Raw genomic sequence first — 19,586 nt, 5'->3', positions numbered from 1 at the left:
GGATGTACTGCAGTTTGTTTAACCATTCACCCACTGAAGGATATCTGAGTTGTTTCCAAGTTGTTTCCAGCTTTTGACTATAATGAATAAAGCTGCTACCCTCTTCATGTACAGTTTTTTATGTGCAAGTTTTTATTTCCCTGGGATAAATACCTAGGGGTGCAATTGCTAGGTCATAAGGTAGTTGCATGTTTAATTTTATAAGAAACTGCTAAACTTTTTTCTAGAGTGACTACCATTTTACATCTTTGCCAGCAATGAATGAGTGATCCAGTTCTCTGCGTTCTTGCCATTTGGTGATACCAGTATTTTTTATTTTAGCCATTCCAATAAACAGGCAGTGATATTTTATTATGTTTTTAATTTATATACCTCTCATGACTAATATTGTTGAACATCTTCAATTATGCTTGACTTCTGTATACATTCTTCAGTGGAATGTCATCATATCTTTTGCTAATTTTCTAATTGGGCTGCTTGATTTTCTACTGTTAAATTTTGAGAGTTCTTTATATCTATTCTATTAATAAATACTAGTTCTTTGTTGAATACAGTTTGCACATATTTCTGCTACTCTTTGGCTTGTCTTTTTATCTTTGTAACAGGGCCTTTAACAGAGCAAAATTTTTTAATTTTGATGAACTCCAACTTGTCAATTTTTCTTTTGTGGATCTTGTTTCTGAAGTCAGGGCTAAGAACTCTTTGCCTAGTCCTAAATGGTAAAACTGTTCTATTTTTTTTCTAGTTTTACATTTTGCTTTAAATTCATGGTCTAAGAACTCTTTGCCTAGTCCTAGATGGTAAAACTGTTCTATTTTTTTTCTAGTTTTACATTTGCTTTAAATTCATGGTCCATTTTGAGTTAATTTTTATGTAAGATGTGAGACTTAAGTTGAAGTTTATTATTTTGCCTATGTATGTCCACTGGCTGAAAAGGCTCTCTTTACTGACTTGCTTGGCACTTTTGTCAAAATCAGTTGGACATGTTTTTGGAAGGTCTCTTTCTGGGTTCCCTATTCTCTTCCACTGATGTGTGTCTATCCTTTCACCAATTCCACACAATCTTGATTACTATAGTCCCGTAATAAGTCTTTAAAACTAAGTTGACTAATTTTTCTCACTTTTTTTTTTTTTTGAGATAGGGTCTTGCTTTGTCCCCCAGGCTGGAGTGCAGGGGCTGGATCTCAGTTCACTGCAAGCTCCGTTTCCTGGGTTCACACCATTCTCCTGCCTCGGTCTCCCAAGTAGCTGGGACTACAGGTGCCCGCCACCACGCCCGGCTAATTTTTTGTATTTTTAGTAGAGACGGGATTTCACCGTGTTAGCCAGGATGGTCTGGATCTCCTGATCTTGTGATCCACCCACCTCGGCCTCCCCAAGTGCTGGGATTATAGGCATGAGCTATTGCACCTGGCCCTTACTTTCTTCTTTTTTAAAAAAATGTTTTAGCTGTTGTAGTTCCTTTACTTTCCTATGTAAATTTTAGAATAATCTTCTCTACATTAAAAAAAATTGCTAGAATTTTGATAGGAATTGCATTAAAATGACATCAAATTTAGGAGAATTGACATCTATGATGGTTAATATTAAGTACGAACTTGATTGAATCAAAGGATGCCTAGATGGCTGGTGAAGTATTGCTTTTGGGTGTGTCTGTGAGGTTGTTGCCAGAGGAGACTGACATTTGATTCAGTGGCCTGGAGAGGGGAAGACCCACCTTCAGAGTGGGTGGGAACCATGTAATCTGCTGCCAGTGGCTGGAACAAAGACAGAAGAAGCGGGATGAGTAGCTCGCTTGCTGAGTCTGCTTGGGCTCTCTCTCTCTCCCGCTATTCGGTGTTAGATGCTTTACTTCCTCTCCTCCTGCCCTTGGACATCAGACTCAACCTTTGGACTATGAGACTTGCACCAGCAAGTGCCTCATTATAACCCTCCAGCATGAATGTCAACACAGACCTTAACTTTCATAAGAAACATGTACAATCTATTCTCTCTAAAGCCCGCTACTCGGACGCATCATCTCCCTGGTAAAACCTAGGCCTCCACAACCGCTTATTGTAATCCAGATATTCCATTCTATTGACAAAAACTTTTTCAACCAATTGCTAATCAGAATATGTTTAAATCTACCTATGACCTGGAACACCCAGCCACTGCCACCACCCCGCTCCCCACGACCTCTCTTCAAGTTGTCCCGCCTTACCAAATCGAACCAATGCAAATCTTACATTTGTTAATTGATGTATTATGTTTTTCTAAAATGTATAAAAGCAAACTGTTCCCCAGCCACCTTGGGGACATGTCATCAGGACCTCCTGAGGCTGGGTCATAGGTGCATCCTTAACCTTGGCAAAATAAACTTTCTAAATTGAGACTTGTCTCAGATATTTTTTGGTTTAAAACTTACTCATTGAGAATCCTAAATCTGAAAACCCCCAGTCTGAAATGCTTCAATGGCCATTTCCTTCGAGTTCATGCTGGTGCTCAAAAAATTTCAGATTTTGAAGCATATAGGATTTTGGATTTTGGGATTATGGATTAGAGATAGTCAACCTATATACAGTATTATTCTCCCCCATCACTAACATGTAAAGGTTAGAGGTTGTTCAGTGATTACATCTTTTAAAAATTATAATAAAATATTATAAATTCAGTTTCATATTTTGGAATTTATAATAATGGAGAAATTGCACAACTATTATTGTAATTTTATTTCATCTTTTCTATTGTATTTACGGGATTCTATGTTAAGATATTATTTGTACTTTTAAAACTTTTTGTTGAAGGAAATACACAGGCAGCAATAGGCACAGATTGTAATGTATAGCTGAATGAATCTGTTACAGTGGTAATTAGGCATGAGCTGGACAGGAGAGGGCTTCCCTTACCCACCAGGAATGTCAGGCAACCATCAGGTTGTCTGGCAGTTGTCACATCACCTCTCTAAAAATAATAATTGGTTGCAGGCACCAGGGAGAGGCAATTTCCCGATGGATAAAAACATTTGAAATTGGTAATCAGCAACTTCCAATAAAATCTCAGGAACTGGGTGAGTGGGCTTGAGTAAGTGCATTGAAAGATAAAATGGCAGACTTTAACTTGTTATATAACCTTCCAGGGGCATTCCGCCAGAAAAGGGAAAAAAGCCTCATGTGGCCATGCATACAACTTCTTAAACACACTGCGCCTGCTCATCTCTCAAGTGCAAGGACAGCACCATGCATGTGGGCTGCCCACTCTAAGGGAAGAATCATGAAAAAAGGAACGCAAGACACCCAAAATATGCCAACATATAAAACCCCAAGTCAAAAAGCCAAACACCACATTGGACCTCCACAGTACTTGCTTGGGTCTCTTCCAAGTATACCTTCCGTTCTTTCCTGCTCTAAAGCTTTAAAATAAACTTCTACTCCTGCTCTGAAACTTGCTTCAGTCTCTTTTTCTGCCTTATGCCCCTCAGTCGAATTCTTTCTGCCGAGGAGGCAAGAATTGAGGTTGCTGCAGACCCGTATCTATTTGCCACCAGTAACTCAGATATTCACCACCCCTAACAAATTTTACAAAATGAACACTAAATTTTTATTTCATTTACTAAATGATTTCTTTATATTGTAAATTAAGGGTGAAGCAGAATCGCAGGTGTAATGTTTCAAATTTGATACATTGGCTGTGTCAGATACAAACCATTTCTTATTGCCTCACTCAATTCCTACTAAGGATCTTCACCAGAGAATAACAGGGCCTACATTCATTATAGTATTTTGCAGTTTACTAAACACTTCTATGTACCTTATCTCAGTTAATTCTCATAACAATTTTCTGAGGTAGGGATTATTACATAATTTCAGAAAGGAGGAAAGGAGCCTTTAGAAAGGCTCAGAGTGGTAAAGCAAATCCTTAGGGTCACAGAGCCTATCAGTCACAAATCTCAGACTTGAAACAAGGACTTTAGAGTCCGTGTCTTCTACCGACTCTCCTAGGCACACTGCTTTCTACATGGCGTGTGCTGTGGCTGTGAGATACTGCCCAGATCCCCCTCAAGGAATGAAGTACTTATCCCACAATAGCAGGGAGTGCTGCTGGCAGAAAGCCCTCAGTTTCATCTACTTCTGGGACTGCCTTGGCTGAAGAAAGAAACATCACCCAATGCTGTGTCCTTTTCCTGGGACAGTCACATCCAATGACTCATCGATGAGCAAAGTCCCCCCCAGGAAAACTCAGAATGGTCATTTCAACTTCAGAACTTCCCACAGGGCTAGCTGAGGCTTCCACTAGACTGCATGGCAGCATAGCTCCCCTCTGCCCAATGGTGCTTCCTCTCTTATCTTCCACAGGTGTTGATTCTAAGAGGATACCCTAATACATCTCCCTTGCACTAATCTCCAATATTATTTTGACACCCCCAAATGTGCTATTACATTTGACAGCGTGAAAAATATCACACTATGCATTTGAAAGTTCTGTGTAGAATTTCATTATTTCATTGATTAGCAGATTTTTTTTTTTTTTTTTTTTTTTTTTTTTTTTTTTTGAGACAAGGTGTCTCTTTATCACTCAGGCTGGAGTGCAGTAGTGCAATCTTGGCTCACTGTAGCCTTGACCTCCTAGGCTCAAGTGATCCTTCTGCCTCAGTGTCATGAGTAGCTAGGACTACAGGTGCATACCACCATGCCTGGCTAATTTGATTGTTTTGTATTTATTTCTTATTTTTTAGAGGTAGAGGTCTCACTATGTTGTCCAGGCTAGCCGGGCCTCAGGTGATCATACCACCTTGGCCATCCAAAGTGTTGGGATTACAGGGATGAGCCATCATGTTCAGCCAGGAATTCCATTTTAATACCATGGTCAAACACATAGAAATGAAGTTTGTAAACATATACTAAGGCTTAGATTTGAATACAGATAGATATCCTCAGTGTAAGGACTATGGGAGTTGAAAATAATCTCGCCTATTATTTTCAGGTGAGATTTGGGGATTAAATAAAAAGTGCAAAGTGAGTTTCTCTCTGGTATTGTTTGCCAATATTATCCCACTCAGTCCAATCTTAGCAAGCTCATTCAGGCTCATGACAGAGGTAGCTGAAATTAAGAACTTAATTCTGACATCTGGAAATCTTAGCAGAGAGGGCTGGGAGATGAAGAGAAAAATATAGGTGCCCTCTACTGCAGGAGTATTTCATTTATCAAAAGGCTGTGGATAGGAATAGATGGCCTCAGCCTCAGAAAGGGAGGTAGGCTGCTATGGTGAGGGTCTGGGTTCAGAAACAAATTGTATTTCACGTCCCAGTTCTATCACTTATTTGCTATAGGACTTTCAACAAATTGCCTAATCTAATCCAGCCTCATCTGTAATATGTAAGGTCCATGAGGGCAGGGACCATGTCTGTGCTGTTTATTATCATATCAAGTGCTTAACAAGCCTGGCATTGCCAAATCAAATAATTGTTGAAGGAATGTGTTAAAAAATGAACAGCCTTTGACATTTAGAAGCTGGTCTGGTACTCACAGCTATGCCATGATATTTTCCTATTAGACATAAATAATTTCACAGAATACTAAACTCAGACAAGATTACTCTGAAACCATGATAAAATGAGGCAAAGTAAGGTCACTTCATAATTTTGTTTAAGCACAGACCAAAACAAGTTCACTACCACCCACAAAATACCATTTTCTTTCTTCACCAAAATGAGTGACTGCTACTTCTTTGCTAATTGCAGCTTTATTCTACTGCTTCCCTTTGTGTAAATAAGATTTACTGAGACATCCAATCACAGAATTGCTCCTGCTTTCTGATAGCATCCAATTCATAGAAAAATCCCTATTTTCTTAGGGCCTCCCCGAAAACACCCCCCTAAGGCCCCAATCCTATGATAGGTTTGTTCTAAACACCCTCTTACTGAGATATCCAAATGGTCTCCATGGTGTGTGTCTGAGATCACTTCAAAAGATAATAAATAGACACAAGTTGCTTAACTACAGCTGTGTTCCTAGTGGTGTTTGGTTGAGGGCATAGGCAATGTGAACAGAAACAATGGGGAGAAAAACACTGTCTCTTCAGAGTTGTCATGGGTATTAAATGGATAATTAATGTGCCAACATATATTGAGGGTCTGTTTTGTGTCAGCTACTGTGCTAGGTGCAAGGAATACCAAGAACAAGACCCGAATTGCTCTACAGGGTTTTGAAACTGCAGGGCATGCAGAGCAGAAAATTTATGATCCAATTCAAAGCACTATTATAGAGGCATATACCTTCTATAAAGGTTTTATCACAGAACCATATATAGAGAAGGAGCATGTAACTCCTCTGGCCCTTAGGGACAGAGAGAGTCAGAAGACAGGATGTATGGTGGACAGGATAATGGCTCTGCAAAGATATCCTATTCCCTGAAATCTGTGAATACATTGCCTAACATGGCATATAAACTTTATAGATGTGATTAAATTTCTTAAGATGTGGAGATTATTCTGGATTATCTGGTTGGGTCCAATGAAATCACAAGTGTCCTTGCAAGAGGAAGGCAAGGGGGTGAGAAAAGGAGACCTGACTGCAAAATGATGTGGGACCACAAGCCAAGGAATGTGGGCAGCGTGCAGAAGTTGGAAAGGGCCATGGAATGGATTTTCTTTCACTCACGTCCGTGTGAAGGGACCACCAAACAGGCTTTGTGTGAGCAACAAGGCTGCACCTGGGTACAGGCGGGCTGAGTTCGAAAAGAGAGTCAGCAAAGGAAGATGGGGTGGGGCCATTTTATAGGATTTGGGTAGGTAAAGGAAAATTACAGTCAAAGAGGGTTATTCTCTGGCGGGCAGGGGCGGGGATCACCAGGTGCTCAGTTGGGAAGCCTTTGAGCCAGGATGAGCCAGGAAAGGAATTTCACAAGGTAATGTCATCAGTTAAGGCAGGAACAGGCCATTTTCATTTGTTTTGTGATTCTTCAGTTACTTCAGGTCATCTGGATGTATATGTGCAGGTCACAGGGGATATGATGGCTTAGCTTGGGCTCAGAGGCCTGACATTCCTGTCTTCTTATATTAATAAGAAAAATAAAACAAAATAGTGTCGAAGTGTTGGGGTGGCAAAAATTTTGGGGGGTGGTATGGAAAGATAATGGGTGATGTTTCTCAGGGCTGCTTCAAGCGGGAATCGGGGCAATGTGGGAACCTAGAGTGGGAGAGATGAAGCTGAAGGAAGATTTTGTGGTAAGGGGCGATATTGTGGGGTTGTTAAAAGGAGCATTTGTCATATAGAATGATTGTTGATGACCTGGATGCGGTTTTGTATGAATTGGGAAACTAAATGGAAGACACAAGGTCCGAATTAAGAGAAGGAGAAAAACAGGTATTAAATGACTAAGAATTGGGAGGACCCAGGACATCCAATTAGAGAGTGCTCAAGGGGGTTCTGCATAGCCCTGCCAGCAAAGATTATTTATTTACTTTAAGAGGGAGTTAAGAGTGGCAGTTTGGGGATAGCACCAGGAGATATCAGCTGTGATGGCTTGGAGAAACAGTGTAAACCGGCAGTGTAAACAAGAGCAGGGCATTTATGAGTAGTTGAGAAATGGTGAATAAGAGTATGACTAGACAGAAGATAGTAGGGATGACAAGTTTTTTGGGGTACAGTCCAAGTTGGTCTGGTGTCTGGAATGAGACTGGGGCCTAATAAAAAGAAGCATCTATACAGGAGCTCAAATGGGCTGTACCCTGTAGCATTCTGAGGACAGACCCGAATTCTGAGAAGGGCAAGTGGTAAAAGTATTGTCCAGTCCTTTTTAAGTTGGTGGCTGAGCTTGGTGAGCTTGGTGAGGTGTGTTTTTAAAAGGCCATTAGTCCGTTCTACCTTTCCTGAAGATTGAGGATGCTAAGGGATATAAAGGTTTCACTGAATATCATGAGCCTGAGAAACTGCTCGGGTGATTTGACTAATAAAGGTCGGTCTGTTATTGGAGTATATAGAGGTGGAAAGGCCAAACTGAGGAATTATGTCTGACAGAAGGGAAGAAATGACCGCAGTGGCCTTCTCAGACCCTGTGGGAAAGGCTTCTACCCATCCAGTAAAGTGTCTACCCAGACCAAGAGGTATTTTAGTTTTTTGACTCAGGGCATGTGAGTAACCCTGTGGGAAAGGCTTCTACCCATCCAGTGAAAGTGTCTACCCAGACCAAGAGGTATTTTAGTTTTTTGACTCAGGGCATGTGAGTAAAGTCAATTTGCCAGTCCTGGACAGGGGCAAATCCCCGAGCTTGATGTGTAGGAAAGGGAGGGGGCCTGAACAATCCCTGAGGGGTAGTAGAATAGCAGATGGAACACAGAAGTGATTTCCTTGAGGATAGATTTCCACAATGGAAAGGAAATGAAAGGTTTTAAGAGATGGGCCAGCGGCTTGTAACCTACATGAAGGAGGTTATGAAATGATGACAGAATAGAATGGGACTGTGAGGCTGGAAGGAGGTATTTTCCTTGGTCTAAGAACCATTTGCCTTGTGTGGGAAGAGATTGATAGGTGGACATTTCAGCAGGGGAGTAGGTGGGAGTGACCAATGTGAAAGAGAAAAACCAGCTGTAAGGGACAGAAGTTGGAACACTAGCTGCTTTTTTTTTTTTTTTTTTTTTTTTTTGCTACCTTATCAGCATAAGGATTGTCCTGAGTGATGGGATCTGATGCTTTTTGATGGCTGCTTGCAGTGAATGACTCCAGCTTCCTTTGGAAGTAAAGAAGCTTTGAGAAGAGTTTTCATTAAACAGGCATTAATGATGGAGGACCCTTGCATAGTAAGGACATTTCTTTCTGCCCATATAACAGCATGGTGGCAGGATATGGAAGGCATATTTAGAGTCAGTATAAATATTGACACGTAGTCCTTTTGCAAGAGCAAGGGCTCGAGTTAAGGCAATGAGTTTGGTTTGCTGAGAGGTAGTGGAGGGGTGGGGCAGAAACTATATGCATCAGATGTGAGGAAGAAAATAGATTTTGGAAGTTATGAGAACTTTACAGAGTGAGTTGAGCATAGTTTGTGATTTTGAGGGCCTCTAAAAGTATTAAGGCCATGGCAGCCACCACACACAGACATGAGGGCTAGGCTAAAACAGTAAGGTCAAGTTGTTTGGACAAAAAGGCTACAGGACACAGTCCCAGTCCTTGTGTAAGAATTCCAACTGCACAGCCCTGCACTTCGGCTATGTGTAATGAAAAGGTTTGGGATGAGTCAGGGAGAACAAGTGTGGGAGCAGTCTCTAAATCTGTCTTCAAGGAATGGAAAGAGAAATGGGGAAAAGATTTAGGATCTATGGGGTCAGCTAGGTTTCCTTTTGTGAGTTTATATAATGGTTTTGTTAGGATGGCAAAACCAGGTATCCAAAGGCAAAAGTATCCAACCATGCCTAGGAAGGAAAGGAGCTATTGTTTTGTAGAAGGTGTTGGGGTTTGAGATATCAGTCAGACATGATCGGCAGGGTGACCACGTGTTTTTTATAAAGAATTATGCCGAGGTAGGTAACAATGGAGAAGAAATTTGAGCTTTGGAAGGGATATCTGATATCCTTTGGAGAATAAATGTTGAAGGAGCAGGAGGGTGTCTCGTTGGGAAGATTCAAAGGAGGGGCTACAAAGTAGAAGGTCATCCATATATTGAATAAGGTGAGAAGTGGAGGGGTGGAAACAAAGTAAATCATGAAAAAGAGCTTGGCTGATGTAATGAGGGCTGTCCCTGTGTCCCTTGTGGCAGCACAGCCCAGGTAAGTTGCTGGGATGATGGGTGTCAGGGTCAGTCCAGGTAAAAGCAAAGGGAGGCTGGGATGAGGGGCGCAGGGGAATAGTGAAAAAAGCATCTTTAAGATCAAGAACGGAATAGTGAGTTGTGAAGGAAGGTATTGAGGACAGGAGAGTATATGGGTTTGGCACTACAGGGTGGATAGCAAAACAATTTGATAAGGCGGAGATCCTGAACTAACCTGTAAGACTTGTCTGGTTTTTGGAATTGGTAAAATTCCAAAAAATGGGGGAATTGTAAAGGAGAGTTTATAGGTCTTAGAAGCCCATGCTGTAACAGGCAAGTGATAACAGGCTTTAATCCTTTTAAAGCGTGCTGTGGGATGGGGCGTTGAGCGGGGCAAGGGTGATTAGGTTTCAATGGGATGGAAATGGGCATGTGATCAGTTGCCAGGGAGGGAGTAGAGATGTCCCATACTTGTGGGTTAAGGTAGGGCTATACAAGAGGAAGATACAAAGGAGGCTTTGGGTTGGGAAGAAGGGCGGCAATGAGATGTGGCTATAGTCCGGGAATAGTCAGGGAAGCACATAATTTGGTTAAAATGTCTCCACCTAATAAGGGAGCTGGGCAGGTGGGGAAAACTAAAAAAGAGTGCATAAAAGAATGTTGTCCAAGTTGGCACCAGAGTTGGGGAGTTTTAAGAGGTTTTGAAGCTTGGCTGTCCATACCCACAACAGTTATGGGGGCGAGGGAAACAGGCCCTTGAAAAGAAGGTAATGTGGAGTGGGTAGCCCCCATATCAATTAAACAGAGGACGGATTTACCCTCCACTGCAAGAATGACCCGAAGCTCGGCGTCCATGATGGTCCAGGGGGCTTCTGAGGCGAGCGGGCAGCGTCAGTCTTCAGCCGCCAAGCTGAGGAGATCTGGGAAGGAGTCAGCCAAGGAATGCTGAATTTGGGCTCCAGGGACTTTAGGAGCAGCGGCGATGTGAGTTGGACAGTCCGACCTCCAGTGGGGACCCATACAGACAGGGCACAACTTAGGAGGAATCCTGGGCTGCGAGCATTCCAAGGCCCAGTGGCCAGGCCTTTGGCATTTGAAGCAAGGTCCATGAGGAGGTTTTGAAGGAGCCCCTAGGAGCTGTGGCTTGGAGGTTCTGAAGTTTTTGTATGCTAGAGACGTGGTTGTGGGTTGTCTTACGGCAGAAGCAAGTAGCTGTAACTCAGAGATGCATTGTCATTTGGCTGCTGCTTCTCTGTTATTGTACACCTTGAAGGCAAGGTTAATTAAGTCCTGTTGTGGGGTTTGAGGGCCAGAATCTAACTTTTGGAGTTTTTTCCTAATGTCAGGAGCGGATTGGGTGATAAAATGCATATTAAGAATAAAGCGGCCTTCTGGCCCCTCTGAGTCTAGGGTGGTAAAGCGTCTAAGGGTTGCTGCTAAGCGGCCATGAACTGGGCTGGGTTTTCATCTTTACCTTGGGTAGTTTCTTTGAGCTTGTCACAATTAACAGGTTTGTAAACTGACTTTTTAAGCCCTTCAACTAGGCAGGAAATCATGTAATCTCGCCTAGCTATACCTGGGGAATCTGCCTGATAGTTCCATTGGGGATCCTCTCGGGGAACTGCTCTAATGCCTTCCTGGAGGTGTGGCTCATGGAGCTGGCAGTTGTCAGCGTGAGATTGGGCTAGAGAAAAAACTCTTTCTCGTTCATCTGGGGAGAGGGTAGAAGTCAGGATGACATTTAAGTCACTCCAGGTTAAATTGTAAGACAGAGTTAGATATTGGAATTCCTGTATATATTTAGTGGGGTCTGATGAGAAAGAGCCTAAACGCTGACTGATCTGAGACAGGGCTGATAGAGAAAAAGGCACATGTACCCTGACTATGCCTTGGGCTCCAGCCACCTCTCTAAGAGGAAATTGTTGGGCAGGTGCGGGAGAGCTAGTCACGGAACTAAACTGTAAGCCGGACCGGATGTGAGGAGGGGAGGCGACAGAAGGATTATAGGGTGGAGGAGTGGAGGCTGAGGAAGAATTGAGACCTGACTCGGCCTGGCGAGGAGCAGCCTGGGGAAGAGGGGAAAGGTCACACGGGTCTGTAGAAAAGGAAGATTGAAAAGACTCAGCGATGCTTGGGGTTGGGACTGAGGGGACAGGCGGGAGGGAGAGAAGGAGGATTTGGGAGGAATCGCATTGGGAACAGAGACTAGGGAGGGAACGAAGTGTGAAAAATGCCTGGATGTAAGGCACCTCAGACCATTTGCCCATTTTTCAACAAACATTTTCTAGGTCTTGTAGGATGGAGAAATTGAAAGTGCCATTTTCTGGCCATTTAGCGTCATTATCAAGTTTGTATTGGGACCAAGCAGTGTTGCAGAAGAAAATAAGGCATTTAGGTTTTAGGTTAGGTGTAAGTTGAAGAGGTTTTAGGCTTTTAAGAACACAGGCTAAGGGAGAAGGGGGAATGGAGAGCCGAAGGTTACCCATAGTGAAGGAGGTAAGTTTAAAGAGAAAGGTAGAGACATGGAGAAGGGTGTGGGTGAGCAGCCCTGGGCTGCATTGTCGGTGAGCAGCTAAAGCAGGCATCCCCGCAATTGACTTGCCACCAAGGGAATGTGGGTGAATGACCAAGGCAGGCATCCCCGCGGTGGTGAGACACCAAGGGAAGGCTGTCTTCCCGAATCTGTGACCGGCACCGGAGTTTTGGGTCCACGGATAAAATGCATCTCCTTTGTCTCTACTAGAGAGGAAAAAGAACTGGAATTGGAAGGACGGGGAGATGGAAGGGTAGCAAGAGAAGCTGGAGAAGAGAGTGAAAAGACCGCTTACCTGATTTGAAATTAGTGAGATGTTCCTTGGGCTGGTCAGTCTGGGTGTAGGATCTTTCCCATGGAGCAAAGAGCAGGAGGACAGGGGATTGATCTCCTAAGGGAGGTCCCCCGATCCGAGTCACGGCACCAAATTTTACTCTCGTCTCTGTGAAGAGACCACCAAACAGGCTTTGTGTGAGCAACGCAAAGGCGGGCTGAGTCCGAAAAGAGTGTCAGTGAAGGGACATAGGGGTGGGGCTGTTTTATAGGATTTGGGTAGGTAAAGGAAAATTATAGTCAAAGGGGGTTGTTGTCTGGCGGGCAGGGGCAGGGGTCACAAGGTGCTCAGTGGGGGAGCCTTTGAGCCAGGATGAGCCAGGAAAAGGAATTTCACAAAGTAATGTCATCAGTTTAGGCAGGAACAGGCTATTTTCACTTCTTTTGTGATTCTTCAGTTACTTCAGGCCATCTGGATGTATACGTGCGGGCCACAGGGGATATGATGGCTTAGCTTGGGCTCAGAGGCCTGACATTTTCTCCTAGAGCCTCCAGAGTCAGCCCTCACCATCTGTTTAGACCTGTAGCTTCCAAAACTGGAAGAGAACAAATTTGTGTTTTTTTAAGCCAACTAAATCAGTGATAACCTGTTAGAGCAGCACTAGGAAACTAATTCAGGCTTAATCTTTACCGAGTCCTGGGTAGAAGCAAAGGAAGACTATTTCCTGTGAGACCTGCCAGTTGGTTTGCATGGTTTGGGAGTACCTGTGGTTGGGAGGAAGACAGGATATGTGGAGATCAGATCCTGAAAGGTCTTCTTTCCACACAAAGAAACTGGAAATAATGCTGAAGGTAAGCAGAGGCCACTAAAGGATTAAAAGCAGGGGAGTGTGACAGAATCAGAACTGCATTTCAGAAGGATGGATTGGAGTCTACAAGTAGGGAGAGCAGATGAGAGGCTACTTAAGTATTCTGGGCAAGAAATGATGAGAGGCTTTCTCTGATCACCCTCTACAAAACGCCCTTGCTTATTCCTTGAAATTTGGGATGAGGGGATTTAGGAAAAAAAATGGTTGTACTCTTCAAATATTTGAAAGGCTGTCATGAGACCGATTAGACATGGTCTGTGCTGCTCCAAGTTTGAGGGATAAATCAGTCATAAGAAGATATTAAGTGTACTATCCGGAATCATATAATTAATAATTTATCTAAAAATCGCATAGACTTCTTCACAGATAATTATGCTTTACATTTCATTCTTTCAACAAATAATCATTTGAGCAGTTAGGGTGTGGCAGACATCAGGCCTGTATATGATGGTGAACCAGACAAAGGCGCCGGCCTGGATGGAGTTTCTCTGCCTGAGGTACTGTTTACAGATAACTTTTATATAACATAATCGTTTAATCGAGAAGCAAGCTCACAGTCGGGATAGCTGAAAAGAGACTAATATACGGGCGAGGTTGGTTTGGAGTGAACTCTGGCCTGGGAAAATCGAGACGATAAAAGAAAAGCAGTCGCTGAAGGCGAAGGAGCCCCTGGGACTTCTCTCTGCGCGCTTTCCCAGCCTTCCGGCAGCTCCCCTCACCCTTCCGCCCGTGGGTGCCACCCCTTTCCCGCCCCCACCCGCCCCTTTCCACATGTCACTCAGGCCGCGGGATTTCGAGCATTTCTCTCGCGCGATCCTGTCTGTGGCGGAGACACATGGGTTGGCAGCTGACAGGACTGCCGGGTTCTGTTTTGTTGCGGGTTTTCAGCAAATCCGGTGCTGGTCCGGAGAGGCGAAGTAGGTTCCGGGGTCCGAGACCTGGGCTGTCGGCACGGGCCCCTGAGTAGCGGGCGGGGCGGGCTCCCTGGGCTCGGGTCGTGCTCAGTCCGCGTGAGCGCCGCGTGCCCAGAACCCGTATGCGGTCGCGCCCCGGGGTTGGGGGTCGGCGTGGGTGACCCGCGGGCGCGGGGACTCCATCCGGGGACTCCTGCGGCGTAGGTCTGAGGCGCGGCGGGCCGGTGCGGTCCGTGGGCTGGTGGAGAGCGGGAGGGCCCGGCCGTCCGCAGTCCCGAGCGGTCTGACCTCGCCCTAGGTCTTCCAGGGTTTGGAGGCCAGGTGAGATGGAGGTCAGCGGCAGAGCTGGGTGGACCGAGGGTCTCCCAGCTGGGAAACTCAGTAAATCCCGTGGTCTTCATCTTAAAGTTCTTTTTTCCGAACTTACCCAGTGGAGTTGGCTTTCCTTCTTTCCTGCTTTTTCGAAGTTCCGTGAATATGTTAATTATTCGGAGAGACAGGAGGAAGACGTAAAAAGAGGAGACCAGACAAAGTGATTTAAATCCCAACATTCTCATTTTATTTATTTTTTTTAAACTTAAGGCGTACAGAACGATGGAGTATATGACAGAATCCACCGACCGCAGCCCTGGACACATGTGAGTGCGACACTTCTTCCTTCCCCCTTGCATGTGAAAATCTTCAGTGAGCCCTGGAAACTCACTATGGGGAACGCTTGAGGGTGGGTGGGAGGGAGCTTCTATTGTCATAAATGGGAAAAAATAAAAGTCTTATTTCTGTAGAAAATCGAATTAGTTTCTGGTTATAAAGCTTGTTCTAGTAAATACACGCTCTAAGAGGGTTAAAATATTTTTCATACATTCTTTTATATCGGCACTGTCCAATATGTAGCCATTAGCTACCTGTGGCTATTTAAATTTACCTTTTACTTACATTTCCTTACTTTTTTTTTTCTGAGACGGAATCTCGGTCTGTTGCAGTAGTGTGATCTCGGCTCATTGCAACCTCCGCCTCCCGAGTTCAAGCAATTCCCTGCCTCAGCCTCCCGAGTAGCTGGGAATAACTTACTGTTTTTTATTGGAAATTATAGTGTCGTAATTTTTAAATTTTGGACATCTGAAAACTTAATTATCAATTTTCAATTTCTTGCATTTAAGTTCGAATTAACTTTTTTTTTTTTTTTGGCTGATAAATAGGTTTAATGATACAGTGCTCTTGAAAGAGATGACTACAGAGACTTTTAAACGATAATCCTGGAATCGTTCAGCACAGACCAATCAGCTAAATCTAAAATAAATTGGCATCTTACCACAACTACCCTGTAAACATTGCAGTGCTTCTGTCTAAAATGATCCTAATCTCACAGGAAAACAGTAACTATGGAGAAACTAGCTTTGTGGCCAAAAGTAAAAACCAAAGGAAAAATAGGAATTCAGTGGTTAGCGAAAGCAGGAACTTTGGCCCCCTTCCCTGTGATGCTTTACTCTTCCCTTGTCCCTCAGTTAGCTCTGGGTTTGAATAAGCCATCTGAAAATGTCTTTGGAGCGCAGCATAGTGCTGTTCTTCCTTGTTCTGTCAGTAGCTTTTAACAGACACTTGTCGAAGGGCTCAGAGCCCTTCACAGAACCCTTTGTTGGAGTGGGTTGTTTGACCATTATACTTCTTCTGTGCTGGACAACTAGCACTTCTGAAAGCCTGGTAAGCTCTGTCAGGAACTGCTTGCTTTCCAGGTGGTACCGCTGGCTCCACTGTTAACATAAGCCCCAAGCAGTTTAAGTTGGAAGTTTCCTAAATTAATTTAAATGGAATAAAATTAAATACTTGGTTGCTCATTTGTACTAGCCATGTTGCCACATGTGGCTCCTGGTGGCTACCATTGGACATGGAAAATTATAGAACTTTTATTTTGGACAATGTTGTTCTACATTAGGGGTCTCAGACTTTTTGTGCCCCCAGTACATCTCGAATTATGATAGTTAGTCATTTATACTGAGTCTCTAGATGTTGATAGACTTCCCATCCCGTTAAAAAAAAAATTCTGCTTTGCGTAAATGTTTATATTTTAGGAGTCCTTATGCTTTTTTTTCTTTAATTGCCTTTGGAGTATGTTGGTGTCTATTTCTGTTAGAAATGATTTCGATATTAGCTTCTATTGGTGTAATCCAGAGATATACTTGAAGAAATGTTCATTAGCGATAGGTAGACAGCTGTAATCTTTTAATGTAGTGACACGTACATTTCACCTGTATACCCTGAATAAATACATTTTTAAAGGCTTAGTATTTAGAGATGAGGTGGTTGAATTAAAAAGAGACAAACTGATCTTACATATTCTTGATATAGGATTTTCTTTTTGGTTTTTGCCATTGACACACTATTGCCTTGTTAATTGATTCTTACTTGGTTTTCCAATTTTCAATAAGGGATAATGAATAACAGTGCTTCTCAAATTTTTCCCAAGTTTGTTATTACATTTGCGGTTAGGAAGTTTATCTGTTTATTTGTAGAAGTTAATGTGAATGTTTGTGTCTGCATAGAAAATGTTTGGAAGGATATATACAAATTGTTAATAAATGTTACCTTTATGGATAGTGTTGGTTGGTTGTGGTAAAGAGCACGTTAACATTTTTTAACTGTATTTAAGTATTTAAAATTAAAATTAGTGCAAGATTTGTATTCTTCATCAATATACCGCCGTTTGTTTTAATGTGACAATATAGTTTTATTTGCTTTTAATAAAAAAAGACTTGTTTAGACCCATACTGGCTATTTAAATGTAGATCTGAATTTTTAAAAAAAGGACATTGAGTTTCTCAGTTGTACTAGTCACTTTTCACGGCCCAGTTTGCCACATGTGGCTAGTGGCTCCCTTGTTGTACAGACCAGAATAAAACATTTCTATCATGACATGAAGTTCTGTTGGACAGAACTCTCTAGAAGCTTTAGGACATCGGCCTTGTATTGAGGATTTTTAGAATTATAGCCATTTTTGGTGTTTTTGCGCCTGTATTACAGGGTTATTCTTTATCTACTGCATCTTTGAAGATTGCTTTGTTTCTTTTTTTTAAGACATCGTCTTGGTCTGTCACCCAGGCTGGAGTGCAGTGGCGTGATGTGGCTCACTGCAACTTCTGCCTCCTGGGTTTAAACGATTCTCGTGCCTCAGCCTCCCAAGTAGCTGGGATTACCGGCATGTGCGCCATGCCTGACTGATTTTTCTATTTTTAGTAGAGATGGGGTTTCACCATGTTGGCCAGGCTGGTCTCGAACTCATTATCTCAGGTGATCTGCCTGCCTCAGCCTCCCAAAGTGCTGGAATTACAGGCGGGAGCCACTGTGACTGGCCCAGGTTGCTTTGTTTCTGTCATTTTTTTAAAAACGGCAAAGATACTATGGTCTAACTTGAAGGCTTTTGTTTGTTTGGCATCTAAAAAAAAAATTTAGTGTATTTTAAAAATCTAATTTGAAAAATGTATCCTTTATTTATCAAAGCTTGTGCTGTGAGTGTGGTGTTCCGATAAGTCCAAATCCTGCCAATATTTGTGTGGCCTGTTTGCGAAGTAAAGTGGACATCAGCCAAGGTATTCCAAAACAAGTCTCGGTTTCATTCTGCAAACAATGTCAGAGGTACGGTGCGTGCAATTTTCCTCTTTTTAAAGTTGGAATTTACATTTAGAGAACCACTGAGATATGCTGAGATTACACGAAGGTATATGGAGTAAAGTGCATGCAGTTAAAGTTTAAATTTTCTGTTGGTTTCGCCAAAGATTTTAGAATTTGCAATTTTATAGTGTACTTTTCTAGTGTGTCCTTCTAATCTGGTAAAGATAGTGTAAAGGTATTTGACTCTGTCCTTCTGTTAAAGGATCTAATAGATTTGATATATACAATTAATAGGTGGGAGTTGATGTTTGTAAGGGTGAGAGCAGATTATTGAGGACATATTCTTGTTATTATGAGGTTTTTTTTCTTTAGTTATTAGAAGCCATGTATGATAAAAAGCACCTTATGTTTGTAGTAATCTAGTAATGTTTTAAAAACTTATAACGTTCACATTTAATTAAAATAACTATTGATGATGGAAAAGAAGCTCAGTAAATCATATCTGGAATGGTCTGAAATAAAGATTATATTTGAAGGCAGAAAACTTCTGAAAGTTAATGTTTCATTCCTCTTGATTTTCTTTGTTGTGATAAATAACTTACATCTATTAGGCCATTGAGAAACATAAAACTGCTTAATGAGTATAAAAGTATATGCCTGTGATTTCCAAAATGGGTTAAGACCCTAACTTTTTGAGTGTGTATCTCTAGAGGGGTGGTTCATGGACTCCTTTGAGAATTTGAAAACTGTATCTCTCCCCCCAAATATTTGCATATATATATATATATATATATATGAACAAACACATGAAGCTTTGTGTACTTTTTCAGGGGGTTTACAATATACAAGCTTAGCACGTGTGAGGGTTAATCTGTTGTAACTATTTGCTATTATGAAGCCTGGTGGAGTTAGAAAAATACTGATAAAGAACTAAACAGACTTAATTTGTCTTGGCTTCCTCACAAACTAGCTGTTTGAAACTCTTGGCCGTTTATCATTTCTGGGCCTCAATTTCCTCATCAGAATGAAGGGTTTTATTAGGTGATATGTGAAGCCTTTTCTAACTCTAAAAGTATACTCATAGGCCAGGCATGGTGGCTCATGCCTGTAATCCAAACACTTGAGGAGGCTGAGGTGGGTGGATCACTTGAGGTCAGGAGTTCGAGACCAGACTGGCCAACATGGTGAAACCCTGTCTCTACTAAAATACAAAAATTATCTGGGCATAGTGGGGCATGCGTGTAATTCTAGCTACTCAGGAGGCTGAGGTAGGAGAATCACTCGAACCCAAGAGGCAGAGGTTACAGTGAGCCAAGATCGTACACTGCACTTCAGCCTGGCGAACGGAGTAAGACTCTGTCTCAAAAAAAAAAAAAAGAAGAAAGAAAAAAAAACCAATAAATAAATAAATAAGTAAATAATTATGTACTTATAAACAAAGGGGGACCTGTGTAATGTTTTTGATTGAACCTTGAAAAGTGAAAATCAAAACTCTCTGTTATTTAACAAGTATGGCAAAAAGGCATTCACGTTTGGAAGTATTTTATATTTAACAAGCATTTATTGAATATGTACTATAAGATGTGTCTGGCATTGTGCTAAGCCCTGGATAGGCGGGACTAAAAACCTTAAAGCACATGTGTGAGAGATTTAAGTTTTGTTTCAGTCAGGTT

At 42.3% G+C, this 19,586-nt stretch overlaps 1 protein-coding gene across 3 annotated transcripts in view; it reads left to right on the top strand.

Moving 5' to 3' along the window:
- The window catches only part of NMD3 (NMD3 ribosome export adaptor), a 172,142-nt gene that overhangs the window by 129,092 nt on the left and 23,464 nt on the right, over positions 1 to 19,586 (top strand). The window contains exons 1-3 of one of the 3 annotated variants that reach the window (XM_008008524.3): positions 14,186 to 14,313; positions 14,893 to 14,948; positions 17,803 to 17,937. In XM_008008524.3, the coding sequence (XP_008006715.1) occupies positions 14,905 to 14,948; positions 17,803 to 17,937 (179 nt within the window). In that variant the 5' untranslated portion in view covers positions 14,186 to 14,313; positions 14,893 to 14,904. Of the gene's footprint in view, positions 1 to 14,185; positions 14,314 to 14,463; positions 14,632 to 14,892; positions 14,949 to 17,802; positions 17,938 to 19,586 lie in introns of those variants that run through there. The other 2 variants (XM_008008526.3, XM_008008525.3) reach the window with 2 other exon arrangements.

This window comes from Chlorocebus sabaeus, chromosome 15 (genome assembly GCF_047675955.1).
Source record: "Chlorocebus sabaeus isolate Y175 chromosome 15, mChlSab1.0.hap1, whole genome shotgun sequence".
Taxonomy (NCBI): domain Eukaryota; kingdom Metazoa; phylum Chordata; class Mammalia; order Primates; family Cercopithecidae; genus Chlorocebus; species Chlorocebus sabaeus.
Note: the sequence above shows the minus strand (reverse complement) of the source record. Positions and strands in the feature narration are given on the sequence as shown.